This window comes from Dipodomys spectabilis, unplaced genomic scaffold (genome assembly GCF_019054845.1).
Source record: "Dipodomys spectabilis isolate Male_0828 unplaced genomic scaffold, ASM1905484v1 ptg000366l, whole genome shotgun sequence".
Lineage (NCBI taxonomy): Eukaryota > Metazoa > Chordata > Mammalia > Rodentia > Heteromyidae > Dipodomys > Dipodomys spectabilis.
In genome coordinates, this window is record NW_024871043.1 from 2,681,622 (window position 1) to 2,709,535 (window position 27,914).

General features: G+C 59.8%; 2 protein-coding genes across 2 annotated transcripts; both read right to left on the bottom strand.

Annotated features, from left to right (window-relative positions):
- On the bottom strand, nucleotides 1–27,903 carry Il4r (interleukin 4 receptor). Its single transcript, XM_042666641.1, has 12 exons — nucleotides 27,830–27,903; nucleotides 20,804–20,888; nucleotides 20,433–20,571; nucleotides 19,577–19,728; nucleotides 17,796–17,947; nucleotides 16,356–16,512; nucleotides 15,007–15,106; nucleotides 14,564–14,642; nucleotides 13,718–13,767; nucleotides 12,548–13,339; nucleotides 810–893; nucleotides 1–4 (listed from the first exon to the last, which is right to left on the bottom strand). Exons 2-12 carry the CDS (start codon nucleotides 20,868–20,870, stop codon nucleotides 1–3), a joined length of 1,776 nt encoding a protein of 591 aa, XP_042522575.1. The 5' UTR covers nucleotides 20,871–20,888; nucleotides 27,830–27,903.
- On the bottom strand, nucleotides 2,580–7,783 carry LOC122096318 (60S ribosomal protein L39-like). The gene is made up of 3 exons (XM_042666872.1): nucleotides 7,774–7,783; nucleotides 5,600–5,604; nucleotides 2,580–2,900 (listed from the first exon to the last, which is right to left on the bottom strand). Exons 1-3 carry the CDS (start codon nucleotides 7,781–7,783, stop codon nucleotides 2,736–2,738), a joined length of 180 nt encoding a protein of 59 aa, XP_042522806.1. The 3' UTR covers nucleotides 2,580–2,735.
- Nucleotides 27,904–27,914: the final 11 nt, after the last annotated feature.

Here is a 27,914-nt window from a genome sequence, read left to right on the forward strand (position 1 = left end):
TCAACTGTGAATGGTGAAAGAAATAGGGTATGAAATTTCAGGGGGCCCAGTGGTGCAGCTCAGTGGTAGAGTGCTTGCGTGACAGGTGCAAAGGTCCTGGGATCCATTCCTAGTACTGCAAAGAAGAAAACAAAAAAGGCAGACATTCTGCATGTAACCAACATAAGGAGATGCAGCAACAAACGCTGGAGGAGGCCACCGGGTTGCTTCTGGTTTTGCATTTCTGTTGTTCAGTTGTGTTTCTCACAACAAAATTAACTTTCAACGGGGGACATCATTTGTTCACTTGAGGCGTGATTTATTCCCTCCCCAGTATACTGGCCTCCCCCAGCCAGGATCCCATGAAGAATGAGGTTAGTAAACGTCTGGTGCGTCCACCACGCAAGGTGCGGATCCCAGGTTAAGGCATAAATTCACCTGTTTAATTCACACCACAGCTCCACAGCTTCATGCCACTCAACAGAGAGGTCGCGGGCTGGCCAGGCACCAACCACACAGCCAGACCTAGAGAAATAGGTCTCTGCCTACTGCTGGAGGTGGGGTCTATGAGAGGCAGGGATGATGGAGGGTGGGCATCAGGTGGGCAGGGGGCTCCTACTGGAGTTTTCTGGGCTGGATCTAGAGCCCGGGAGCAGGTGTGTGGGGTGGGGGGAGACAGAGGCCGGCAAAAGCCACCAGGGGGCACCGGGGGACCAGGCAACGGACCTAGGCTTGACTGATCCAGGGCAACTGGGTGTCCACCTGCCGACTGCCATCGTGTCCTTGGTCTCCAATACCACGGGGGACCCGGTGCTTGTCTGCTTCTCTACCTCTTGCCCCCAGGGGAAACTGAGGCCGGGAGCAGCGAGTGGCCGGCCCGCCGGCGTCCCGGGCAAGTCCCGGGCGGCGAGGCCGGCAGCCCCGGGGCGCCGGGGCGCGAACCCTGGCTGGGTTTTTTCGGAGGTGGGTGGGTAGGTGTTGTTTTTCTCGCTCGCGCGGTGAATGAAGCGCCTTCGTGGGAAAAGGCTGTCAGAGAGGTTCTGCAGCCGGATGTGCGCGGAGGAACTCGTTCGGGAACCGCCCACGATGGGCTCAGGCCGCGGCGGGGGCGGAGCGGGGAGAGTTCCGGGAAAGAGGGGGGGCTCGGTTTCCTCCCCGAGCACCCCGAGCGCGGCGGCGCGGGCGCGTGGGTAACCCCGGCGCGCGAAGCCAACGTTACCGAGAGGACGCAGGAGCATCCACCGGCCCGTGGCGCCCCTGCCTTGGCAGAAAGCCCGACTGGAAGGCCCGGAATGTGGGGAGAGGAACCTCAAAATCGACGCCGGGCGCAGGCCACGGCCAGGGCGCGGCGCCCCGGGGCGCCCCGGGCGGCCGTGTGGTCCAGCGCCGCGGGGGCTGCTGGGAAACTCCCACCTGCAGCATCTCCCGGCGTCGTCCTGGGGCCTGCGGCCAGCGGGGGGCGTGGCCGGGGGCGTGGCGGGCTGGGACGGGGGGGGGGGGGACGCCTTGGGAAGGGGGGGAAGGAAACTAGTTCCCCTGGGCTGCTTTTTCCTTTTCACTTCCCAGATTTCACGCCCCCTCCCCTTTCCCCTCTAAGCTCGGACAGGTGATTAAAGCGTGCACGTCAATGACGTCATGTGAACTAGCTCAGACCACAGTGTAAAAACTTTACCAGCCTCATGTGAGGGGCTAGAGTTGCCTTTACTGGTGTGTGTGTGTGCGTGCGTGTGTGTGTGTGTGTGTGTGTGTGTGTGTTCTTGGGCAAGCTACTTTATTTTTTATTAGCCTAAAATGAATCATACAGCGGGGGTTTCATGATGCTATTTACAAGCATATAATCATACTCTGATGAAGTTCACTGTGACACTGTGTCCTGAGCCCGGCCCCCCCCCCCCCCATTTTGACAGTTCTTCCATTATGCCCTTTTTATACATACACAGTGCACTTCTGGTCACACACACCCCTCCTCCTCGCCCTCCCCTTCTTCCCCTTCCCCCTCTACAACAGTCCAGCCTCCATGGGAGACATTCCTGCCATGACCTGTCCCCTCTGGAAGTCAGGCTGGAGTTGAGCCTCCAAACTCATGGAGGCTGGAGACTTAACCCTACCTCGGTGCTCAGAGGGGAGGGCTTGGGAGGTGATAGAGATCGGGTGATGATGTCACCAGCATAGCGGGGACCCACAGCCCTGGCTTGACACGGAAAGGGAGAGGGCAGACACACGGACACGCTCATACTAGGGCTCTCCCCAGAGGGGTACTCCCCCCCCAGTGGGAATTCCACTAACAAGGCCCACACTACGTGTGAGCCCTTCACTTTGGACCAGACAGGTGAGCCCACACCAACCTCTTCTCCTTAAACTCACCCAGGGTGTGAGATTGAGGAACAGGCAACAGAATATAGTCCAAGATGACTTCTAGCAGAGTTCTCTTCCAGTCCTGCCCCTCCCCTCTCCTTCATCTTCTTTCCCTCCTCCTCTCTGTTCATCTCCTCCTCCTCCCTCTTCCCCTCCCCTCTCCCCCTTTGGATTCCCTTCCTGCAGATGGGAAATGAAACGGGTTCATGCTCACAGTCTGAGAACTTTTTTTTCCCTTTCAAATGTAATGTTTATGACATGCTTATTACTGTGCCCATTATTAAAATAACCAAAGAAAAATCCATTTAAAAACTGCCCAACTGTCAGTCCAGACAGTACTGACGTTTCAGCTTGACTGGTTCATGGTAGAGCATAAATATGTGGGCATCTGAAGCAATTCCTTACAGACCCAGCTTGATTCTTCTCCAGTGTCTTCTCTTGGAGTTGTACCTGATTTTGTTACCAGTTTTTATCCGAATCCACTGGGGAGTGGGGCGATTTTGCTTTTGTTTCTTGGCCAGAAACCGCTTGATTCTGAAAGTCTTGTGAGAAGACACGATGAGAAGCTCTGGAAGGCACAGTAACCACAATGGCGAACAAAAGCTGAAGAGAGTCTGAGAACTTTTAGTCCCTCCGGGAGAGGTGGCCCGCTAACACGGGATGAGTCGTGACGGGCCATGCCGATAGCTTGCTGGTCCCCACAAAGGTGGAGGCTGGCTGGACACAGGCTTTGGCTCCTGCTGGGAGGCTACATCTCCGCAGGAGGTAAGCGTGAACGGCGCACACAAGGAACACAGGTCGGGAGAACAGGCTTGAGCAGGTCTCGTTGATTTCTGCGCAAGGGGGGATTTTATAGGCCCAGCTTTCCCAACCTCCTGAGTCCTTCCCGGCCAATCACTTAGCGGGAAGTTAATGTAAGGCACTTGTGATGGGCGCTGACTGGTGACAGGCGCTGATTGGTCCCTCGGGGGCAGGTAGGGAGCGTGGCCGGCTCATGGCTGGCAGGCCAGGCAGACGTGCTTGTGGGTCACGTCTCCATGAGCAGGAAGTGTGCTTCAACTGTACTCTAGCTGACTCAACCAGATCTGACCAGCTCTACCCACAAATTCCCCCTTTTCTTTTAAAAGGACAGTCATTATGGTGACCCGTTGTTGGAGGCGTCTTTGTCGGGAGTGCAAGCACTTAATAATTCCCAGAATAATAACCCTAGGGCTGGGAAGGTGGCTCAGTGGTAGAGCGCTTGCCTTGCATGCATGAGGCCCTGGGTTCGATTCCTCAGCACCACATAAGCAAAAAGAAAAAAAACCAGAAGTGGCGCTGTGGCTCAAGTGGTAGAGCGCTAGCCTTGAGCTAAGAGCTGAGGGACAGCGCCCAGGCCCAGAGTTCAGGCCCTAGGACTGGACCAAAACTAAAAAACAAAACAGAAAAATAACCCTAATAGCACAAGGCCTCCCCAGATGACCAGAGGGGATGGTGAAAACCATTGCTGTAACTTTTGTTTTTGGTTTTTTTTTGGGGGGGGGTCTGGTTGTGGGGCCTGAACTCTGGGCCTGGGCACTGTCCCTCAGCTCTTCAGCTCAAGGCTAGCACTCTACCACTTGAGCCACAATGCCACTTCCGGCTTTTTTCTTTTTGCTTATGTGGTGCTGAGGAATCAAACCCAGGGCCTCATGCATGCAAGGCAAGTACTCTACCACTGAACCACCTTCCCAGCCCCATTGCTGTAACTTTTGAAGCACATCTTCTAAAAAAGAGGCAGCGGGAATAAGCTGTATGGTGGTCTGGTTTAGGCAGGTAACATCATGCAGCAGGTGGTGGGTGAAGTTTAAGTACTTAAGGGACCAAGGGCCTTTGATGTAGTCACTAAGTTTAGTGACATTGGGCGCGGGAGTGGAAAGCTGACAGAAGTAGTCATAGCATTACATAGTCCTCCCTGTTGTAATGGAAGAAATATAATCTCTTCTTGGAGCAAGTCTATTTGTTGTTGGAGCACACGAAGGCCTCCCTTAAGATGATTGGCAACTTGCAAATGTTGTAATGCTATGGATGGCAGTTGAGGGATGAGCTGGTTTATCTGTTGCCTGGTGGACACGCTTTGGGACAGCAATATAGCGGCGGTGGTAGCAGAAGCCACTGTAGCGATGATCGCTGACACAATCGCAATGATCAATCCTACTGCTCTTTTAGGGAGCGGACGAATCAATTGAACCTGGGAAAACTGAGAGGCATTATTAGCCAGAACAATAAATGGGGAAACACGTACCAAACCTACAAAAGAATGAGTCATTGGGTTACCAGTGATTGCTGAGAGTGCAGGTGGCGGAGGAGTTGTCTCCTAGATAAAAAAAAGAACAGGGCTCTAACCACTACCATTCCTGACCCCTGGTCGCATGCAGATCGGTTACAGCGACCAGTATTGGCCAATAGGAAAGGGGAAAAATCCAGGCAGGAATGTGATGAACAAACGATTGGTATGAAGGGTCCTAGGTCTCCCAATTGTCCCCCAGAAGAGTCATAAACCTCCTTTAGATTTTGAGGTTTGGGATCTTTTTCAGATTGGTTGTATATAGCCGGGTAGAGGGACAATGTGAGGTCCCCAAATACTGTGCCTTGCCAGGAACTGGCACAAAGGCTAATCACTAATTCCTCAAGAGGAGTGGAAACGTTGCCAAAGCTATCGATCTCCCTGCGTGGGCACAACTGCGTATGAAAAGGAATGTCAGTAGCCCGAGTGCAGTTTCGTTCGGAGGGACAAATGGGGTAGGGTACTGTGCAGTTCCACCATCCCGGCCCATGCGTCACTGTCGTGAGGGGGATGGTACAGCCATCAAACAGCTTTACCGGCTCGTTTGAAAAACAAAAAGAGATGGCTCCTCCCATCCAAAAGTAAGGTTTGTTTTTTGGTGCCATAGGGCGTCTGCCGAGACAGGAAGCCCAACCGTGCCATTGGAAGAAAGCATTTGAGGGACGGTGGTGGTATCTTCCCCTACCATCATCAAGCTTTGAGGGCGGCTGGGCACTAACGTTATCTTACCCTGCTCTGCAGCAGATTGAGAATTGGCTGTAATAATGGCACACATTCGGAGGACTAGAGTACCATGGCCCGGGTCAGGGTCTGGGGCCATAGCCTGGGCTTGTTCTGCCAATCCCTTTAGGTCTCCCCAAGTGATGGCATGGGCTTTAGCTGGAGGGTTGCGTCTCCTCCTCCTCGGGCTGTTCAAGTCGACGCATCTCATTCGTAGGTGGTGACGGTTGGTCGGACAACTCCAGCTGGGATCCAAACAGGTTTATCACTCGTGTCTGGAAAGATACAAGCAAGTCCTCTCCCTTGTGCCATTAAGGGAGCAGGACCCTCCCATTTTCTTGTGATGGGGTCCCTCCATCTAACCAAAGGGACCAGCGTAAGTGTTTTCAAGAGTCCCCAATGCAGGGTCGCGGGGGACCCGCGTGTGGTGGATGTCAATGTTAAAAAGTTTTTTACTATAAGGCAATAATTTAATTGTGTTTGGGGATCTTTAAGCCCAACCCCTCCAGTTCCCCCTTTTCTTTTAAAACAAGGGTCTTAATTTCCTTATGACTGCGTTCAACAATGGCTTGGCCTTCTGGGTTATATGGAATACCTGTCTGGTGCGTAATGTTTCAAAGGGTACAAAATTCATGAAAATGTTAGGAGTTGTAAGCAGGGCCATTGTCTGTTTTAAGAGTCCAAGGAGGGCTGGGAAGGTGGCTCAGTGGTAGAGCACTTGGCTTGTAATGCATGAGGCCCTGGGTTCGATTCCTCAGCACCACATAAGCAAAAAGAAAAGAGCCGGAAGTGGCTCTGTGGCTCAAGTGGTAGAGCGCTAGCCTTGAGCTGAAGAGCTGAGGGACAGCGCCCAGGCCCAGAGTTCAGGCCCCACGACCGGATCCCAAAAAAAAAAGAGTCCAAGGAACGCCCATAATTGTAATGGCATGTAGAAGTGACTTAATAGCATGCCTTGTTGTTTTACTGTTAAGGCTAAGGCTGTTATAAAGCCTGAGAATGTATCTATGCATACATGGAGGTATTTTTGTTTGCCAAACTGGGGGATATGGGTTATGTCCATTTGCCATGTGCCATTGGGTCTAAGGCCTCGCGGATTTGTTCCCATGGGTTGAAGCGGTCCTAAGGGTAAAAGAGGTGTACAAGAAGAACAGGACCAAATCATGTGCTTGCATTGTTGATGTATTAAATCAGGAAATAACTGTTTGATAGTAGCTGCTGATAAATGAAAGCTACCAGGTAACGTTCGGGCCTGGTCCATGGACGTATTGGTAATACAGTTGGTGTGACAGCGCGATCAATGGCTTTATTACCAGCAGCTAGGGGTCCGGGGAGGTTAGTATGAGATCTAATGTTTTGAATGTACCAGAGTTGGGCATGATTGTCTAGTACAGTTTGTAATTTACACATTATCCATGTTACATCATAACCATCATCTCTTAATAAGGCTCCAGGAAGAATGGCAACAGTTTGTACAGCATATAAACTATCAGAAAAAATATTAAGAGGTTCTCTGGGAAAAGATGCAAGGGTGAGTAAAATGGCCAGTAACTCAGCAGCTTGAATGGACAGGGAATGTTGTTGAAGCATGTAGATTTTAGTACTGGCAGTGTAAAATCCATAAACAGTTTTGCTAGCATCTGTAAAAGTACAACGGCTTGAGGGATAGGTTGCCCCTTAGGACGAGTACAACATTTCCATGAAAGTGAGAGTTCTTGGGTAATTTTTAAAATGGGGTTCTTGGGCATATGATTATCAATGTTAAAATAATAGTGGATGACTTGTAAGGCTAATTCCTCTTCGGTCATCAGGAAATCAAAGATTGTTTTTCCAATGGGCCAGATAAGACGGTCGGGGAATCGGCCATAAGTTTGATGGTATCGTTCCACACTTTTGATGGCCAGGTTGCATAGCATGGTAATGGGTGTGCTATTTTTTGGTAACTGAGAAGTGGGTTTGCGTCAGCGCCGCCATTGAGCCATTATTATTTAATATAACCAGGGTGATTTCTTGGGTGGTATCTAAAAACACCAAGGGGTTAACCATAATCGATCAGCAACTTGTTGTAAAACTTATTGAGCATCAGGGGAAAGTATATGAAGGGAAGTTGGGTCAGAGGGTCCCTGAAGCAATTGAAATAAAGATCAGAGCTGTTGGGTAGGGAGGCGCATAAAATCGTGTACCCACTTGATATGTCCACATAATTGTTGTAATTCAGTTGAAGTATATTGGGACTTAATGACAATACTAAGCCAATTTGGGGTAATTGTTTGATTTAGATGGTATCCAAGATAGGCGTAAGGGGCTTTGAGTTGAATTTTTTCAGGGGCCTAGCATTGTAAGGTTTTCCTGGAGTTGTGTTAAACAGGTTTGCATGGTTGTAGCAGCTTTATTAAAATGTCATCCATGTAATGGACACAAAAGCATTTTGAAAGCAAAGGCCTAATGGCCTGGGCAACATACATCTGACATAGTGTAGGGCTATTTTTCATTTCTTGAGGGAGAACTTTTCATTGATATGGATGAGTAGGTAGTTGACAGTTAGGTTCCCATACTGAGAAGGCGAAATATTCCTTATCTTTGGGATGTAGGGGGATGGAAGAAAAGCAGTCCTTGATGTCAATAATGGTAATGTGCCCATCTTTGGGTATTGCAGAAGGGTGTGGAAGTCCGGGTTGAAGCGTTCCCATCTTTTTCATATGACTGTTTATGGAATGTAGGTCCTGGAGAAGTCTCCATTTCCCTCGAGCCCTTTCTTGGATAATAAAAATGGGAGAATTGTGGGGGCTGGTGCTAGGTTCTATGTGTCCCTTTTTAGTTGCTCCTCCACTAGAGCCTGGAGATGAGGGAACTTTTCAGGGTAATAGGCCACTGTTGGACCCAAATGGGTTTGGTGGTGTCCCATTGGAGTGGAACTGGCTCTGGTCGAGCAACAGTGGCCATTAGAATTGAGGGTACTGTGGGTGATTAACCGCTCGATCAGTTATGATGTCTTCATAAAAGTCCCTGCCATCCATTGTTAGCACAGTACCCATACTAGTGAGGACGTCTCTTCCCCAAAGACTGCGTGGAAGGCCAGGGGCGGCAAGAGGTTTAAAAGCCCTGGTGGCCCCATCACAGTCTTCCCATCTTACAGGCCATTGGACCTGGAGGGAAGCTGTTTTTCCACCGACACCTTGCAGGCAGGGGCCAGGAATTCGGTTCCACCCCAACCCTTCGACTTCCTCCTTCCTAAGTCGTACAGTCAGACCCGGAAATAAAAAAAAAAAATTGTTCCATTAGCCTTAAGTTCCATTCTAGCTTTTCCACTTTGGATAGGAATAGTCCATGATACCTGGGTTGGTGGCTGGTGCCTTTGTCCTCTTGGGGTCGGGGCTGAGGACTGCCCCTTATTTAGTTTAAAGGCTGAGTCTTTTTTTTGAGGGGGGGGTCCAGTCGTGGGGCCTGAACTCTGGGTCTGGGCGCTGTCCCTCAGCCCTTCAGCTCAAGGCTAGCGCTCTACCACTTGAGCCACAGCACCACTTCTGGCTTTTTTTCTTTTTGCTTATATGTGGTGCTAAGGAATCGAACCCAGGACCTCAGGCATGCAAGGCAAGCGCTCTACCACTGAGCCACCTTCCCAGCCCCTAAAGGCTGAGTCTTAGAACGGCATTCGCAGGCCCCCATGAAAACCCTTTTTGCATTTAGGACATACGGAAGGGGGTTGCTTTCTTTTGGGTGAGCTCGGGAGTGATGGGCAATCTTTAACATGACCGGCCCCGCCACATCCCCAACAAGGTCGGTTTCCTGTCGTGCCATTAGGGGGCGCGCGAGCGCTGGCGGCCATAGAGGGAAAGCCTGTGCAAGGGTACTCATAGCGTGAGTTGATGTCCCAAATCTTTGGTGGATCCAATCGGTGATCTCTCCATTTTGTTCAGGGGCAATGGCTTTCCTGCATTCCTGTGTGGCTCTTTTCCATATTAGGGTCTTGGTTTGCGCATCTTGGGCTCCAGCGTGGGATGCCTTTTGGGCCACTGCTTCTTGAGCCTGGGCAACCAAGTCAGTGAAAGCTTCATTGGGATGTTGTATGAGGGTTTTTAGTTGTTTAGAAGGGACTGAGGAGACAGCCCGCAAGGCACAGAGGCTGTACTTGGTCAAAGTACTGCAGGGGCGCAGCTGCTTGTGCGGTGGGAGACGCATAAGCTCCCTCCCCCTTTAAGCAATCAGGGTCCCCCATGTTGGCATGGTGCCCCCCAGCAGCGACATTTCGTGCGCTGTGCCGTTCACATTCATCATAAAAAGCAGCCTTCCGTAAAAGGAAGTCCCCGATGGTACTGCCGCGCGCTTGAAGCTCTTCCAGTCACGGGGGCAGTTAAGGGCGATGCTGGGGGTGTGGAGCACCTGCTGAGCATGCGGGCTGCAGCCCGTCTTCCCTGACAGCGGTCGGCACCGCTCAAGCACTTTTGGGTCATGGGGGCACCCCCGGTGGGGCCGTGCGGCGGTTCCGTGGACGTTTACCGGGAACACGAACTGGGGTTCGTCCATAGGCTTGGCCGCCATTGCCACGGTGGTTGGGGGGCCGCAAACAACTGTTGAATTACAGGGGGGAACAACGGGTTCTCCTTCTTGGGCAAAGTGGGATATGTCTACCCAAGGATACAAAGTCCCCCGAGGGGAGTTCCCAGGCTGGCCTGCACGGCCAAAGGAAGCGGTGGGGCAGATGTCCCGGGACGGATGGCGCGGGGAGGCCGGCCCCCGGGGTCCCACGATGGGGAAGCGGCCGGCCCCCGGGGTCCCACGATGGCGGACGTGGTTGGTCGTCCGCGTCCTCGCTGGGATTGTTGGCTGAGCTCCGCCATCGCAGCGAGGCGTGGTCGCCTGCAGTTTCCCCTTCTTGTCTCCCGATGGACAGGCGCGAATGGCCACGGCGGTGGGGTGGGCCTCGCGGACTTCGTGTTTGGACGCGGCCCCGCTGTCTGGATCCCACATGGCCCCGGAGTCGATCCGGGGGCGCAGTCCACTCCCTGTTCCCCATATGACACCAGCTTCCTTTTCTGACACTTGTATCCGCGACTGTGGAGCAGGGCAGCAGGCCTCGCGCCTGAGGCTCTGGGGCTGCGGGGGAAGGTCGCCCACGGAGGCGCTCCCCTCGCGGGGGAAGGTCGCCCACGGAGGCGCTTCCCTGGCGGGGGAAGGTCGCCCACGGAGGCGCTTCCCTGGCGGGGGAAGGTCGCCCACGGAGGCGCTTCCCTGGCGGGGGAAGGTCGCCCACGGAGGCGCTTCCCTGGCGCCAGGCCGTCCGTCTGCGGAGAGCGCGCGAGCCCCAGGCTGGGCGCCACTTGTGCGACGCGCGCACTAGGAACACGCACCCGGAGCGCAAGGGGGGATTTATAGCCCCAGCTTTCCCAACCTCCTGAGTCCTTCCCGGCCAATCGCTCAGCGGGGAGTTGACCCAAGGCACTTGCGACGGGCGCTGATTGGTCCCTCGGGGGCAGGTGGGGAGCGTGGCTGGCTCATGGCTGGCAGGCCGGGCAGCCGTGCCTGTGGGTCACGTCTCCATGAGCAGGAAGTGTGCTTCCACTGCTGCTCTAGCTGACTCAACCAGCTCTGACCGGCTCTACCCACATCCTGCAAGGTGAACCCCGGGCAGTGGGAGCAGGGGCGGTCCCTGCCGCAAGGCTGAGGAGTCCTGGTCAGGCTGCAGAAACCCCAGGACGATGCCAACCGAGAGAATCCTCCCAGCATGCCTCACTGTCTCTGTTATAAGTGAGGAAATAAGGCTCAGACAGGGTGATGGGCAGGCAACCACAGAAGTGGCCTGGATTCAGTCCTAAAGGTCTGGGCGAATTCAGTGACCATGGAGGTCAACAGATTTATTATATATATACATATTATACATATAATATATACAAATATATATATAATATACACATATATATGACTATATATAGTCAGTCCTGGGGCTTGGACTCAGGGCCTGGGCGCTGTCCTTGAGCTTTTTTTTGCTCAAGGCTAGTACTGTACCACTTGAACCACCGCACCATTTCTGGCTTTTTCTGTTTATGTGGAATCGAACCCAGGGCTTCATGCATGCTAGGAAGGCACTCTACCACTAAGCCACATTCCCAGTCCCAAGACTAGATTTTTAAGGGGATTTTTTTCTTCTAAGCCCCCAGGCTGGTCTTGAACAAATGATCTTCCTGACTCAGCTTTCCTAGCTGGGATTATATATGCAAGGGCTGCTGTGCAGTTTAAGATTTTGAAAACATCCTTTAAGGAAATGCCAAGGAAGTTTCTGGCAGCCAACCATTTCCCGCTGTGAATCAACTCATTCCCAGTGAGTCACTGATTCAGGATGGACATCAGAGCAGCAAGGATTTTAGCAGCTGTCATGTGGAACTTTAGGCCTCATACTGCAAGGTGTGAGGACTCCCTATCAGAGGAGCACTTCCAGTGGTTCCAGTTCCTTTCATTGGCGTCTGTGATTGGGGAGATCAGGAAAGAGGCTGATTCCTATTGGACAAGGCTTCCTGGCCGGTGGGACTAAGATGGTTCAAGTCTCTGGTCCCCATCAAGCGTGGAATAATCTCCCTGGCTCACTTTCTTTTCCCTCCCTCCCTCTTTGCAGGTCCTGAGGCTTGAACTCAGGACCTGAGCTCTGTCCCTGAGCTCCATTTGCTCAAGGCTAGCGCTCTACCCCTTTAGCCACAGCGCCACTTCTGGATTTTCTCTGATTCATGGGAGCCAGGAGTCCCATGGATGTTCCTGCCCCACTCTGGTTTCGAACCGTGATCCTTAGATCTCAACCTCCTGAGTAGCCAGGATGACAGGCGTGAGCCCCGAGGCCTCCCACGAGGAGCGTGCTTGTTTAATCGGGCAGGGGAAAGAGATAGAGAGCCTTTATTGGTACAAACTTCCTGGGTCCTGCGGGCCTGCCCCGAGGCCGACGCGGGATCAGGCGGTGGAGGCGGGCTCGCCGCTTCCAGCGTGTCCAGGCCGTGTCAGCCACCTGAGCTGTGGCTCCGCGGCAGCTCCGGCCGTGGGGGCCGGGGCCGAGGCTGGGGAAGGGGTCCGTCCTGCCCCGCGGGCCGGGGCTAGGCCACGGCCACGCACGGGGCGGCCCCGCAGGCCAGGCCCGGCCCCCGGGGAGGCCCAGTGGGACTCGGGGCGCGGGCGGGGGCGGGCCTGCAGGCCGGCGGGGCCTTGGGGCCGGGGTCCCCGGAGCAGCAGGCGCAGCAGGGCCGGGCGGCGCCGGGGCCCGGGGCGCGCTCGGCGGGGCCGCGGCGCTGCTTCAGGCGGCCGCACTGGTGGCAGGTGAGCGCCGCGTAGGCCAGGCCGCCGCCCAGCTCGTCCGCGCCGGCGCCGGCGGGGGGCTCGGGGCGGCCCGGGGCGCGGCACGGCCGGTAGCCCGGGTCCGCGGGGGCCCCCGGAAGGGCCTTGTACCCCGCGCCCGGCTCGAGCGCCGGCTTCAAGTCCCGGTAGGCGCCGGCCGGGGCGGCCGCCGTCTGCAGGAGGCGCTGGCGCAGGACGTGCTCCCAGCCCCCCGGCTCGGCCGGCGCGCAGCCCTCGCTGAAGCGGCGGTAGGCCGGATTGTCCGCCACGGCCGCCGCGGGCTCCGGGGCGCGGGCCCAGCCGGCCGGAGGCCCGGGGGACCCCGCGGGCCCCGCCTCCGCCCCCAGCAGGTCCAGGAACAGGCTCTCGGCCAGCCGGGCCACCACGCCGCCCGGGAAGGCGCCCGCGCTGCCCTCGGCCGGCGCGCCCGCGGGCCCGGCCGCCTCCTCCTCCTCCGGCTCCTGCTCCACCGCCGCCCGCGCCGCCGGGGCCTCGCACAGCTCCACGCACCGCACCACGCTGATGCGCTCCGGCCACAGGATCATCTTGTGCAGCTCCACGGGGGGCCACGCCAGCCGCGCCTCGCTTCGGGACGCCTTGGGGAAACTCCGCGTCTTCCCGCCGTGCTCCAGCAGGCACGGCAGGAGCTTGGCCAGGCAGCTCCTCCAGCGGCTGCCAACGCAGGGCCCGGAATCACTACGGCGCCCAGACTCCTGTCCGCCCTTCAGAACCCGGCTGGGGAGCGCCCTCACTGCTCTCTGGATTTTTCTCAGAGGTGGAACTCCGCGAGGGCGGGGACTAGAGCCAGCCCCGCACAATGATCCGAGCCTCCCCCACCGCACACATCCTTCCTCAGGGTAGAGTGGGGCTGTTGTTTTTATTGGTCTTGGGCCTGGGCACTGTCCCTCGCCTGCGCCCAGCCTCTGCCCGGCGCGCCCCTCCCGCACCCCTTCCCCGCCCTCCCCCCAAGCCCAGAGAGAGGTCAGTGGCGTCAGTGATGGGGCGGCCCACCCCCAGGGTGCACGGGCGCCCTCAGGGCCCGGTACCTACGGGCGCTCAGGTGCTTCCTGCCCTGGCATCGGCTTCTCCCACGGCGACACCTGAACAGAGACAGCTGTGAGACCCACAGCGGCTGAGGACCAAACCGGCGGCGATGGTCCCCGGCAGCAGCGATGGTCCACGGCAGCAGTGGTCCAAGGACTCTGAACTCCTCCCACACTTTGTTGTCTGTCGTGGGGCTTGAACTCCAGGCCCAGGCGCTGTCCCCGAGCGCTTTTTGCTCAAGGCAAGCGCTCTACCACTTTGAGCACAGCACCACTTTGGGTTTTCTGGTGGTTAGTCTCATGGACTTTCCTGCCCAGGCTGGCTTTGAACCACCATCCTCAGATCCCAGCCTCCTGAGTATCTCAGATGACAGGCCTGCACCACCAGCGCCAGGCTTTCCTCCCAATCTTAACCCAGCCCAGGAACCATGGCTGTGCCAGGCCAGGCCCTGTCACCTCCCTGGTCCCAGTGAGCTGGCCCAGGGCTGGAGCCACGGATGAATGAGGCCCCTTCCCGCACACCCCTCCCGCAGAGCCCCACTCACAGGGCCAGCCTGCAGGGGCAGGAGCTGTGAATGGATGATGGGCATTGGAGCCCAGGGGCTGTATGTTACCTAAGTGCACCGGGACTTTTTGGGGATCGTCTCTATCGGCTTCCACACAATGGGGAGACACTAGCACAAGGCACCAGCCACCCCCCAGAGGGGTCCCCTAGTTGATTCTTGGACATGGCAGAGCCAAGAGCCAGGGTGCAGTCCCGGGGGAAACTCAGCACGAGCCAGGGGGCTCCTCCCAGCTCGGACGGCTGGAGTGTGCTCGGGACCGCAGCCATGGATGCGCTGTGCCGGCCTACCTGGGAATCCTGGATGACGACGGCCAGCAGGGTACTGCGCCCGGGGTTGGGGATCTGGTCCCACCACAGCTGCTTAATCCTGCCCAGCCAGGAGAGGGGCTGCGTTAGCCGTAGGCTGGCGCCCGCTCGCTACCCCATCAGTCAGCATGGCTGGCAACACACATCTGTGGATGCCACAGCCAATCCTGGTCTACGCACAACAAGGAGCAGCCACAGTGCCCGGAAACATTGGCCCCCTGCACCGGGGTACTTAGCACAACACCCTGCCACACCAGTCACTTCCCTGTACCCAGGGTACTGAGCCCAAATCCCTTCCACAAAGCATTCCAGTGACTGGGGACCCCACGCGGGGTCCTGTTGGCCTTGTTCCCCCCTCTAACCCATGCCAGGTGGGTAGCAGCTGCTGAGCTAGCGCACACTGAGAGCCAGGGGCCAGGACTCACTTGATGACACTGAAGTAGCAGACCAGGCACACGAGCAGGATGATGGTGCAGGCGATGCCCACGCCCAGGGCCAGCTGCTGCTCCAGGGCCAGCTGCGAGTCTGCCAGGGGAAGGAGAGGCCTCAGCTGCCCTGGGGCGGGGCTAGGCTGGGCATCCGGGCCGGGCACCCACTGCCCTCTGGCCTCACCTTCCCCTCTCCCACCGAGCCCTCCTCAGGGCACAGCTGGAACGCAGTGCATTCCGGGAGCTCGAGTTCAAGGCCAGCTGAGACCCTAGATCAGTTGATGACCCTCTCTGTGCCCCGGAAACCTCAGCTTTATTATGGAGTTAGGAACACTGCACCTCCCAGGCTGGCCTGGCCACAGGGCATTACTGATGGAACTGTGCACACAGGGCGTCATCTGCCACCATGCGCGCCCCCCCCCCTTCCTGAGCCAGGCCTGGGACTTGAACTCAGGACCTGGGCAATGCTCTTAAGATTTTTTCACACAAGGCTGGTACTCTACCATTTGGGCCACAGCTCCAGTACTGGCATGTGCGCGTTCACACGCGCGCGCATGTGTGTGTGTGTATGTGAGAGACAGAGTGTGTGAGTGTGTCATGGGGCTTAAAAACTGAGGGCCTGGGTGCTGTCCCTGTTTTTTTGCTCAAGATTAGTGCTCTACTATTTGAGCTACAGCTCCACTTCAGCTCTTTGGTGGTTAATTAGAAGATACCAGTCTCACACTTTCCTGCCAGGGCTGGCTTTGAACTGTGATCCTCAGATCTCAACCTCCTGAGTAGCTAGGGTGACCGGCATGAGGCCCCATGCCCGGCTATCTTTTTCATGTTTACTCTTTACAGTATAGGGGTTTGAACTCAGGACCTCCCACTTGCCTGGCAGACTCTACTACTTGAACCAAGTCCCCAGCCTTTTTTTTGGGGGGGGGGGGACCGGTCGTGGGGCCTGAGCTCTGGGCCTGGGCGCTGTCCCTCAGCTCTTCAGCTCAAGGCTAGCGCTCTACCACTTGAGCCACGGCGCCACTTCCAGCTTTTTCTGCTTATGTGGTGCTGAGGAATCAAACCCAGGGCCTCATGCCTGCAAGGCAAGCGCTCTACCACTGAGCCACCTTCCCAGCCCCCCAGCCTTTTTATTTTTTGGGTAGGGGTCTGGGTTTTTCCCCCAGTGCCAGCCTGGACTGTAATCCTCTTCCTTATGCCTCCCATGGTTGCTGGGATTACAGGCGTGTGCTACTATACCATGTTCGTGGGGAATTCTAAGAACTCGGAGGTGCTGCCCGCAGCGGCGTGTGGCTGCACAGTAGGCGTGGGTGCAGAGGTCGCGTGGCCCAGGGGCCCCTGGTACTCACGGTTGTGCCACGTGACGCTGGGGCTCCACTCGCTCCAGCTGCTGTGCAGGTTCTGGGCCAGGGCCCTCACCCGTGCCCTGTAGGAGAGTCCGGGTTGCAGGGTGCTGGCTGCCAGGTGGAGGACAGGCTCCGTGTAGGTCACATTATAGACTTGACACTGGTGGAGGAGAGGGGGGCATCTGTGTACCAGCTGCGGGGTCTGGGCACCACGCCCTGCCTAGCTGCTGCCCCAGGATGCTGGAGGGGGCCCTCACGGGGAAGGGGGGGGAGGGGGCTGAGGCGCAGGCCTGCTTCTGTGCTCACTCTCACGCCTTGTTGAACTCAGGGCCTCACACTTGCCTAGAAGCTGCTCCACCCCTGGCCCAGCCCTTTGAATTTTTATTTTTTCCTTTTTGTGATGTTTTTAGGCCCCCGCCTAACTGGGATTTCAGGCACGTGTCTGGCTCGCGGACTGAGCTGTGGTCTCTACATCACATCTGCCGTCACATGAGGCACAAGGAGCAACACCGGCGCCGCCCATCCCCTAACCGTTCCCAACACTGAGGCTTTGTTTTTGCCAGTCCTGGGGCCTGAACTCAGGGCCTGGGAACTGTCCCTGACCTTCTTTTGCTCAAGGCTAGTACTCTACCATTTGAGCCACATTCCCAGTCTTGTCTATTTGTGGTTGTTGTTCATGGGGCTTGAACTCAGGGCCTGGTGCTATCCCTGAGCTCTTTTTGCTCAAGGCTAGCCTCTGCTGCTTTGAGCCACAGTGCTAATTCCAGCTCTTTGGTGGTTAGTTGGAGATAAGAATCTCACAGACTTTCCTGCCTGGGCTGGCTTTGAACCATGACCCTCAGATCTCAGCCTCAGCCTCCTCAATGGCTGAGACTATAGGCGTGAGCCACTGGTGCCCGACTTTTCTTTACTTTCTTTGAGTCAAGGTCTCTCTCTGTAGCCAGGGTAGTCCTGAACTCTCACTACTCTCCTGTCAGCCTCCTAGGTGCAGGGATTACAAGCATATGCTACCACACCCGACATCTTTTGAATCTTCAATGTTTCGCAGAGGCCCAGGTGTTGGCTTAGTCCTTTGGGGAGAGGGTGGGACTTGTAGGTGGTGGTCCAGGGTGGGGTCTTCCACCACTGGGGTTGTGCCCTCAGAGGGGGTCGCTGGCCCCCAGCCCTCCTGCCCAATCCTCTCCCTGCTTCCTGGTTGCCATGAGAGGAACAGCTCCACCGCAGCCCCTGTTTTATGCCCAGAGCCGAAGGGGCCAAGTGGCTGGCCAGGGGCCCAGGAGCCAACACAAACCTCTTTTGCCATGCTATTTGTGTCAGGCATTTTGTCACAGCCAGAGCGCTAACCGACTCTGTCTAACACAGGAAAGGGGGCCGTGCAAGAGGCAGGACTTCCCTGGGTGGTCACCCTTGCTCCCGGGCAGCCCGAGCCCCAGCCTCGCTCACCTGCGCCGGGTCATCCGCTTGGGAGACGTTGACTTGGTAGGTGAGCTCACCGTGCAGTAAGTTTCCAGGAGGGTAGGGATTGCTCCACGCCACGACCCACATGTGGGAGATGTTGGCGGACACGGTGACGTTCTCTGGGGCCCTGGGTTTCACTGTGGGGAGGAGCTATCACTCTAGTGGAGGGAACCCATGCCCCATCCAGCCAACAGGCTCCCAGGCCTTCCAGAATGTTCAGTCAGGTCTCCACAAAACACACAGGTACAGAGCCATGACCGAATCCCACCTGGGGCTTTACCCTGTGCCAGGAGAGGGGTGTGCAGTGGGTCCCCAAGCCCCAGCTGGGCCCTGGCTATTATCTCATGAAATCCATCGTGTGTGTATATGTGTATGTGCGTGTGCACCTGTTGCCAGTCCTGAGGCTTGAACTTGGGGCCTGGATTCTGTCCCTGAGCTTTTGTGCTTAAGGCTGTTGCTCAGCCACTTGAGCCACAGCTCTGCTTCTGGCTTTTTGCTACTTAGAGATCAGAGTCTCACGGACTTTCCTGCCGGGGCTGGCTTTGAACTGCAATCCTCAGATCTCAGCCTCCTGAGTAGCTGGGATGACAGAAGTGAACTGTGGGTGCCCGATTTGACTTATTTTTTGGGAAACATCGTCTTTTCTCATAGACTCATACCCCTGAGATCCTAAGTATAGCAAGTCTGTTAAAAACCACTATGTAAATGGATCGTCTCTGTCTCCGGAACTCTGCTGCTGTATGACTTAAGGCCGGTTGCCTGCTTTTTCAGAGCTAGCTGGTTTAATGTCAACATGGAGAGAATCCGTCATTCACATTCCCACTCAAGCCACCTCTGGTGGGCTGTGGGTCGGGCTCAGGCGGGCCAGCACCTGTCCTAGCAAGCTCCAGTACTGTCAAGAACCATCAACAAACATGGAGCTAGCTTGTGGAGCTGCCTGGGACCCTCCTGGCCCGCTGGGACCTCCCAGGCCGGCTGGGACCCCCCAGGCCTCCCAGCTCCCCCCAGACCTCCCAGCTCCCCCCCAGGCCACTCGCCCCCTCCCCCCCAGGCCTCCCAGCCCCCCCCCCCCCCCCCCGGCCTCCCAGCCCCACCCCCCCAGGCCTCCCAGCTCCCCCCCAGGCCACTCGCCCCCTCCCCCCCAGGCCTCCCCGCCCCCTCCCCCCGGGCCTCCCCGCCCCCTCCCCCCGGGCCGCCCGCCCCCTCCCCCCGGACCGCCCGCCCCCTCCCCCCGGGCCTCCCCGCCCCCTCCCCCCGGCCGCCCGCCCCCTCCCCCCGGGCCGCCCGCCCCCTCCCCCCGGGCCTCCCCGCCCCCTCCCCCCGGGCCTCCCCGCCCCCTCCCCCCGGGCCTCCCCGCCCCCTCCCCCCGGGCCGCCCGCCCCCTCCCCCCGGGCCGCCCGCCCCCTCCCCCCGGGCCTCCCCGCCCCCTCCCCCCGGGCCTCCCCGCCCCCTCCCCCCGGGCCTCCCCGCCCCCTCCCCCCGGGCCTCCCCGCCCCCTCCCCCCGGGCCTCCCCGCCCCCTCCCCCCGGGCCTCCCCGCCCCCTCCCCCCGGGCCTCCCCGCCCCCTCCCCCCGGGCCGCCCGCCCCCTCCCCCCGGGCCTCCCCGCCCCCTCCCCCCGGGCCTCCCCGCCCCCTCCCCCCGGGCCTCCCCGCCCCCTCCCCCCGGGCCTCCCCGCCCCCTCCCCCCGGGCCGCCCGCCCCCTCCCCCCGGGCCGCCCGCCCCCTCCCCCCGGGCTGCCCCCCGGCCCGGCCCGGCCGGCGCTCACCGTGCTTGCTGGGGGTGAAGGAGCCCCCCCACAGCAGCCGCCGCCCGGCCCACAGGTCCAGCCGGTAGGTGTCCGCCACGATCACGTTGTCCGTGAGCAGGTGGCACGCGCACGCGGCGCCGGCCGTGTTGTGGGGGACACAGCTGCGGTTCCTGCCGCGGGACGCGGAGGGGCTGCGGAGGGCGCCGCGGGACGCTCCGCGCGGGCCGCCTCCGCCCTCACCTGCGTCCCGCAGCCAGCCCGGGACGCTTCCCGGCCCTCACCGTGAGGTTTAACCCCACGGGCACAGAGACCGTAAAGTGGGGAGCGGCGGGCGCAGCGGCGAGGCCCCGTCAGCCTCTGCGAGCCGCGTGCGAGCCGCGTGCGAGCCACGTGCCCTGCGCCGCGGAGCGGGGCCGAGGCTGGAATGCAGCAGCCCCCATCAGCCTCTGCGAGCCACGTGCGAGCCGCGTGCCCTGCGCCGCGGGGCGGGGCCGAGGCTGGGCTGGACCGCAGCCCCCATCAGCCTCTGCGAGCCACGTGCGAGCCGCGTGCCCGGCACAGGGCGGGGCCGAGGCTGGAATGCGGCAGCCTCAGTGAGCCAGGTGCGAGCCACGTGTCCTGCGCCGCGGGGCGGGGCCGAGGCTGGGCTGGAACGCAGCCCCCATCAGCCTCTGCGAGCCGCGTGCGAGCCGCGTGCAAGCCGCGTGGGTGCGTGCGGGGCGGGGCCGGGGAGCGCGGGGCGGGGCCGAGGCTGGGCTGGAACGCAGCCCCCATCAGCCTCTGCGAGCCGCGTGCGAGCCGCGTGCGAGCCGCGTGCGTGCGTGCGGGGCGGGGCCGGGGAGCGCGGGGCGGGGCCCGGACCCTCCCCACTTACTCAAAATGCAGGAAGCTGAGCCAGTAGGCCAGGCGGAGCCGGGCGGTGCAGTTGAGAGGGCGGTCCAGCCTCCACTCGCAGGTGGACGCGCTGAGGTAGTCGGAGGAGCAGGAGGGCGGGTGCAGGACGCGGACGCCGCCTGCGGGGGGGGGGGGGGCTGAGCCTCGGCCGGGGGGCGGGGGGGCCGGTGCTGGTGCGCACGCGCACGGGCCGGCTAGACCCCCCCCCCCCCGCGGGCTGCCCCCCGGCCGCGGCTGCGGATCTCAGCCCCCCTCCGTGGAGATGGCCACCCTCGGGGCGCGTCCCCGCCTCGCCCGCCCCCGCGCAGCGACCCCAGGACCTCGGCACGGCCCCCGTGGTCAGCGACTCACCGGAGCCTGCGGCCCACACCAGGACCAGGCAGCTCAGCGGGAGCAGCGCCCGGCGCAGCCGCCCCATGGGGAGACTCGGAGGCACCTGCAGAGAGACGGCGGGTCGGTTGGGGCCTGCCCTGTCTCCTGCTGGGGCCAGGCCGCCCCGGGCTCTAGTCTCGGGGATCCTTCTGCACAGAGCTCCTCGGGTCTCCACACAGCAGTGTGGCTAGAGCACCAATGGCTATTCGATCTCGGGGTGCAGATAGCAAACGTAGCAAGGCCTGATCGTACACCGGTTTCCAACCTCTCTACACCAGAAGACAGAGAAGCTGAGGCTGGTGGCTCCGCCTGTAATCCCAGCTGCTCAGGAGGCCGAGGATTCAAAGCCAGCCCGAGCAGGAAGGTCTGGGAGACTCTTATCTCCAATGAACCACCAAAAAGCTGGAAGTGGAGCCGTGGATCAATCGGTAAAACACCAGCCTTGAGCACAAAAGCTCAGGGACAGCACCGGGGCCCTAAGTTCAAGCGCCAAGACCAGCAAAACAAAAACAAAACCGGGGGAGTAAGCAGCCCGGCTCAACGGCCCAGCTACTGCTGAGCATGCACCCGGTCCCGCTGCCAGCCAACGAGGAGGAAGCCAAAGGTGGGGGGAAAGGGAACCACGTGCCGCACAGAGCGCGTGGCCTGAGTCAGTAAAGAGTTCTCACAAACAAATAACACACCTTGAGGAAACACAGGCCATCACACGGCCAGGACTGTGCCCAAGCCATCTCAGCTCCTGCCAGGGCCTGAGCGTGGAAGCGAGCGCGGGCAGCGTCGCATTGATCTGTAAGATGTCTTTACATAGGAAGGCCCTCTGCCCGGCACTGATATTCCCACTGCCTTCCTGTGGTTTTGCCTTGGGGGTGGGGGGGCGGCGAGTGGTGGCAGTGTGAAGGTGGGGGGGGGGGTCTTGGAGCAGAGCCATTGGAGGCCTGCACAGCAGCTGTCCGGTCCTCCTAGCGCTCTGCCCTTCCTCTTGCACGCCTGCAGGACGGCCGTGCAGGCGGGACTGGCGAGCGGCCAGAAAAACAATGCTCCCAGCTGCATTTCCCAGAAATGGACAGACACAGGAGCGGCCTCACCCCGCCTGCTGAAGCCGGCCAGGCTGGGGCCCCCAAAATGTACCAGTCCTGCCTGCTCACCCCTACCCGGCCCAGCCCGGACCCCCAGCTGCTCAGGAGGCAGAGACAGGAGGATCTCAGTCCAAGGCTGAGCCTCTCTGAAGAATGAAAACAAACAGGGCACCCACCCAGAAAAATGCAAGGCCCCGAGGAACTCCAACAGCACCCGACACGACAAAAGCTGCTGCAGGAGCCCCAGGCGACCCTGGCACTCAGTGCAGGGCCGGGGTGCTCAGAGGGGCCAGCCAAGGAGTGGGTGTGGGGTGGTGAGCACCAAGGTCTTCAGTCATTCAGCCGACTCCTCCGGGCCCCCAGATGCTTCACCCATCCTCAGAAGATTCCAGATGCCTGAGGGCAGGGGGATGGAGCCTGAGGATCCCGGTCCGCCTGTCTGCCCTGGCAGGATCGGGGCTTCCTGTCCCCAGCGCCTGTCCTGCAGGCTGTGCGTCCAGGTGGCATCTGTTTATTGTCCAACACCCCAGCCAGCCTCAGACGCCAGCGCGTAGCCAGGCCCCAGGGAGTTACGGCTGGCCCCAATTGCCTACGGATACTGGAGGAAGGGGGGGAACACACCAGTCTGGAATGTTCCACCGCTTGCTACTGGGTAAACACTGGCCAGAGTCCAGATCTGGGCTGGGACCAGGCCGGGGCCCGCAGCTGGCACTGGGTCACCGAGTGGATTTCGTCTCCCCGTGGCTGCAGTCCTGGGCCCCCACGTGCCCCCCCCCCCCCGGTCCCACCCTTCCTCAGCTGAGGGCAGCTTCCATCCCTACCTCAGTTTACCCAGGGGTGCGTGGAGCTTTCTGTACCCTGACACCCATAGGGTGTGTGTGGGGGGGGGGGAAGGAGACTCTTATAGGTGTGCAGCCAGCATCACCCTAGTTCTGGGAACAGAGAAACAGCGGAACAGAGAGGTTCAGAAAGCTGTCTAGGGATGCACACCCATATGGCTGGAATTCAAATCCAGGCCTCTGACTGGGGCTGTTGGTCCAGAGGCTGGCACAGTAGAAGCAGGAAGCCGGCTCTGGGGCTGCCAGCCTCGGACTTTGGTCCCTGGCACCAGCGCCACCAGCATGTGGGCACAGATAAGGCACCAGGCCCCGCCCCGTCTGTGGGACAGGGCTGTCACCTCACTTGGCTCCCGGCCAGCCGCACCCCCCCTTTCCCCGCCCTGGCCAGCTGGGAGACCTGCAAGCTGGAGGCCTTGCAGAACCTCAGGCTCACCCCCTGCCAGCCGACCTACCCCCCACCCCCTGGTGCTCATGGCGACGAGCCCTCATCACCTCCCCCCACGATGCTGAGCAGAGAAGATTCCAGACGTCCCGCCAGCCCTGCTGCCCCCTCCCGCCCTGCCCCACAGTGCCCAGACATGTCACACACCGCCCGGCTCACTCCCGGAGCTCGCTCTTTTACCATCCTCAGCCTGCCTTCGTACAGCCTTCCTGTCCAACCCGCTGCTTCCTCAGCCCGGCTCCCAACTCATACATGGCCTCCTCCCTCCCCAGACCCGAAGAGCCGAAGGGGCGCTCGTTATTCTGGCCTCGGGGATGTGCACACCTTCCCTGAGGTGCTGTCCCACCTCAGGCTGGCTGGATTTATTTACATGACTCGGCCACACCCCCAGCCCCAACGCACACACTGATGGTCACAAAACCCAGACGGTCATCTGCTAACCTCATGGATGAAGTTGGGGCCTACACAGGGACCCTGTCTTGCTCAGTGACCTTACAGAGCAACATAGTCTGAGTGGACTAGGGTCAAAGCAAAGTTTTACAACTTTAGGGACAAACAAAGGAATGCAATAACTGTGAGATTAATCAAGAAAAACGCAAATGAAGACCATAGTTTATAACATAAGGCAGAAGTGAAGACATCTATATTAAAAGTGATAGAAGCTAGGCGCTGGTGGCTCGCGCCTGTCATTTTAGCTACTCAGGAGGCTGAGATCTGAGGATCATGGTTCAAAGCTAGTGGGGGCAGCAAAGTCTGTGGGATCCTTATCTCCAATTGACCACCAGAAAATTGAAAGCGGTGCTGTGGCTCCAAGTGGTAGCAAAGTGAGCAGAAGTGAACCCAGGGACAGTGCCCAGGCCCTGAGTTCAATCCATGACTGACAAAAATAAGCTCACGCCTGTCATCCTAGCTACTCAGGAGGCTGAGATCTGAGGATCACGGTTCAAAGCCAGCCCAGGCAGGAAAGTCTGTGAGACTCAGAAGTGGTGCTGTGGCTGAAATGGTAGAGCGCTCCTCTTGAGCTGAAGAACAGAGACAGCGCCCAAGCCCAGAGTTCAAGCCTCACGACCGACCAAAAATAAATAAATAAATAAATAAATAAAAATGCAGAGAGCCAGCTAAGGAATAGTGCTCAGCCTCTTGATTTCAAGCCCCCCCCACACACACACACCACACAAAGGCAAAAAACCTCTTAATTTAAAAAAGTTACACCTACTGTGAAATATTTTTAAAGCACTCCAATACTCTTGCAACAACTCTTGAGAAACCAAGGGAAAATTATCAACGATCCATTTGGTAGCAAATGACTGCCACAAGAACCAAAGGTGCCAAAGCAGTATCCAAAAGGAAAAATCATAGCCAGTTCGTCGAAGTCTGTTTATTGGAAAACAGAGAAGTCTCAGCATGGAAGCCACAGTTTGCTTCTGTTCCATGGTTCTGGCTCATGCGCTCTGTGTGAACAGCAATAGGAACCCCTACCCCCAGTATGACTGTATGAACAGAGGTGTGAACCTCACACCCAAGGCGGCGACCCTGGCCTTCCATCTGATGGGAAGGCTTCAAGAGAAGTTGCAGGATTCATGGGAACTCTGACCTGCGGACTGAAGGCCGGAGACAGACCAAACTCCCCAGATGACCTCAGTCAGAGACAGTATCTGAACACACCACGGTGGTGTAAGTCTGTGAAACGCCCAGCAGAAGTGGAGAGAGATAGCTGCCCCTTCCAAGAGACAGAAAATGGAAGTTCAGGAATGCTACTTTGGCTAAAGCTCAGGGAAGTTCGTCCTGCAGCGAGAGCAGCTTGTGGACGCTTCTGGACCTGCCCCAGGAAGCCAGATGGTAGGAGGTTGGAGGCCGAAGCAACGATCGCTGGAAAGACGCCCAGCCCAGCACCCCAGTGACTCCTCTCCCCGGAGAAGTTTCATTTCCTCTTTTGAAAGAGGCAGAGCACATATGTGTGTGCGCGCACACACACACACACACACACACACACACACACACACACACACACACACGGTGACTCCAGGAAAACCTCAGGCCACCTCCTAGTTCTCCAAAATGATTCCTAGGGACAAACGGGACCCCTCTCATTTCTAATCAAGAGTAACATTCCCTACAAGCACTCTTCGGCAAGCCAAGAGCTCAGAACTGGGGTTCAAGACACAAGATTCACAGCCCTGGAGAGGGAGCAGAGTATCTCCAATCCTCCATTCACAGCCTCAGTTTCCCCTTGGGCCACCCCCGAACCTGTTTGGTGGGAGAGGGGGAACAGCCACAGTGAAGATGGCCGAAAGAACCCTTGGGCAAACAGCCCGCGTCACCGCTCAGGCGAAGGACAGGCAAACTGAGTCTCCTCCACGGGACACGCGGAGATGACAGGGAATGCACCTCTATTCACAAAAAGGCTGGTGAGACTCCCTCTCAACCAGCCAGCTGAGCTGGGTGCGGTGAGCCTGTCATCCCAGCGGTGAGGGAGGCAGAGATAGGAGGATTCCAATCCGAGGCTAGCTGGGGGCAGCAATCAGGAGGCCACTAATGGGAAAAAAAAAACCACCGAAAGCCATGGAAGGGCTACAGGGTGTGTGTGTGTCCCCAGGGGCAGAGCACCTGCCCGGCAAAGTGTAAGGTTCTGAGTTCAAAACTTCGTAGTGTCACGACACACTGGCATTCAATCATTTATATATCTATATCTATATCTTACCTCTCTCTCTACAGATACATCCCGCATTCCATTTGGGAAATGCAAGCAGTGGGTCCCCCCCCAAGCACACCCCCCACCCCAGCACACCCCCACCCCACCCCAGCACACCCCACCCCAGCACACCCCACCCCAGCACACCCCCACCCCACCCCAGCACCCCACCCCAGCACACCCCCCACCCCAGCACACCCCCACCCCAGCACACCCCCACCCCAGCACACCCCCACCCCAGCACACCCCACCCCAGCACACCCCACCCCAGCACACCCCCCACCCCAGCACACCCCCACCCCAGCACCCCCACCCCAGCACACCCCCACCCCAGCACACCCCACCCCACCCCAGCACACCCCCACCCCACCCCATCACCCCCACCCCCATCCCAGCACACCCCCACCCCACCCCAGCACACCCCCACCCCAGCACCCCCCACCCCAGCACACCCCCACCCCAGCACACACCCACCCCAGCACACCCACCCTAGCACACCCCACCCCAGCACACCCCCCACCCCCAGCACACCCCCACCCCAGCACACCCCCACCCCAGCACCCCCCACCCCAGCACCCCCCACCCCAGCACACCCCCACCCCAGCACCCCCCCACCCCAGCACCCCCCCAGCCCAGCACCCCCCAGCCCAGCACCCCCCACCCCAGCACACCCCCAGCCCAGCACCCCCCCAGCCCAGCACCCCCCACCCCAGCACCCCCCACCCCAGCACACCCCCACCCCAGCACCCCCCAGCCCAGCACCCCCCACCCCAGCACCCCCCACCCCAGCACCCCCCACCCCAGCACACCCCCACCCCAGCACCCCCCAGCCCAGCACACCCCCACCCCAGCACCCCCCCACCCCAGCACACCCCCACCCCAGCACCCCCCAGCCCAGCACCCCCCCCAGCCCAGCACCCCCCACCCCAGCACCCCCCACCCCAGCACCCCCCACCCCAGCACACCCCCACCCCAGCACACCCCCCACCCCAGCACACCCCCACCCCAGCACACCCCACCCCACCCCAGCACCCCCCAGCCCAGCACCCCCCACCCCAGCACACCCCACCCCACCCCAGCACACCCCCACCCCAGCACCCCCCAGCCCAGCACCCCCCACCCCAGCACACCCCCACCCCAGCACCCCCCACCCCAGCACCCCCCAGCCCAGCACCCCCCACCCCAGCACCCCCCACCCCAGCACACCCCACCCCAGCACACCCCCACCCCAGCACCCCCCACCCCAGCACCCCCCAGCCCAGCACACCCCCACCCCAGCACCCCCCACCCCAGCACCCCCCAGCCCAGCACACCCCCGGGGCCCTGGAGGCCTCTCTCTGCTCTGTCTTCTAGGAACAGGGCGCCAGGCCTGGAAGGGGCCCCGCGATCGGCCCTGCAGTGAGTCGGTGGGTCCCGGCCGGCCGCGGCAGAGGCTGCGGTCAGGGCCCTCCGGGAAGCGGAGCGCTCGGTGGGGCTTTCCCCTGCCCCGCTCCCCGCGTCCGGCCCTCGGGCCCCGGCTTTGCTCCCCCCGCCCAGCCCGGCGCCCCTGCCTCAGTGTCCCCAGGAGACGCCAGGAGGGGAGCGGCGTCCCCGGGATACTGGGGTCCTCAAGGCCGGGGGGGGGGGCCGCACCGGGCGTGTCCGGGTCCCCGGCCAGGACCTGGGCTTCCCGGGCCCCGAGCCCGGGCGCTGCGCTTTCGGAAATCCCCGGGGCGAGCCCGGGCGCCCGGGCGGCTCCGCACGGCGCGCCCCGCGCCCCCGGCCTCGCCGCCGTCCCCGCGGCCCCCCCCAACCCCCCGCCCCGGCCCGGCCCGGCCCGCGGGAGCCCCGGCGAGGTGCGCGGATCCCCGGCCCCGGCGGTCCCCGGCTCACCCCGGACGACCCCGAGACCTCCGCGGCCTCCCGCCACGAGCCCGGGGCGACGAGCCCACGACCTCCCGCCCCCGCGGACCCTACCTGCGGGATCCGGCCCCATCCGCCCGCCACGGGCCCGACCCGAAGGGGACCCGGCTGCCGACGGCCCCGGGGCTTTCCTGCCGCG

Coding starts and splice junctions, on each gene's coding strand:
- Il4r (XM_042666641.1), bottom strand. CDS start 20,870: ATGGGGCGGCTGCGCCGGGCGCTGCTCCCGCTGAGCTGCCTGGTCCTG. Junction 20,572..20,803: donor GGTGTGGGCCGCAGGCTCCG/GTGAGTCGCTGA, acceptor CCCCCCCCGCAG/GCGGCGTCCGCGTCCTGCAC. Junction 19,729..20,432: donor CTCAGCTTCCTGCATTTTGA/GTAAGTGGGGAG, acceptor GTCCCGCGGCAG/GAACCGCAGCTGTGTCCCCC.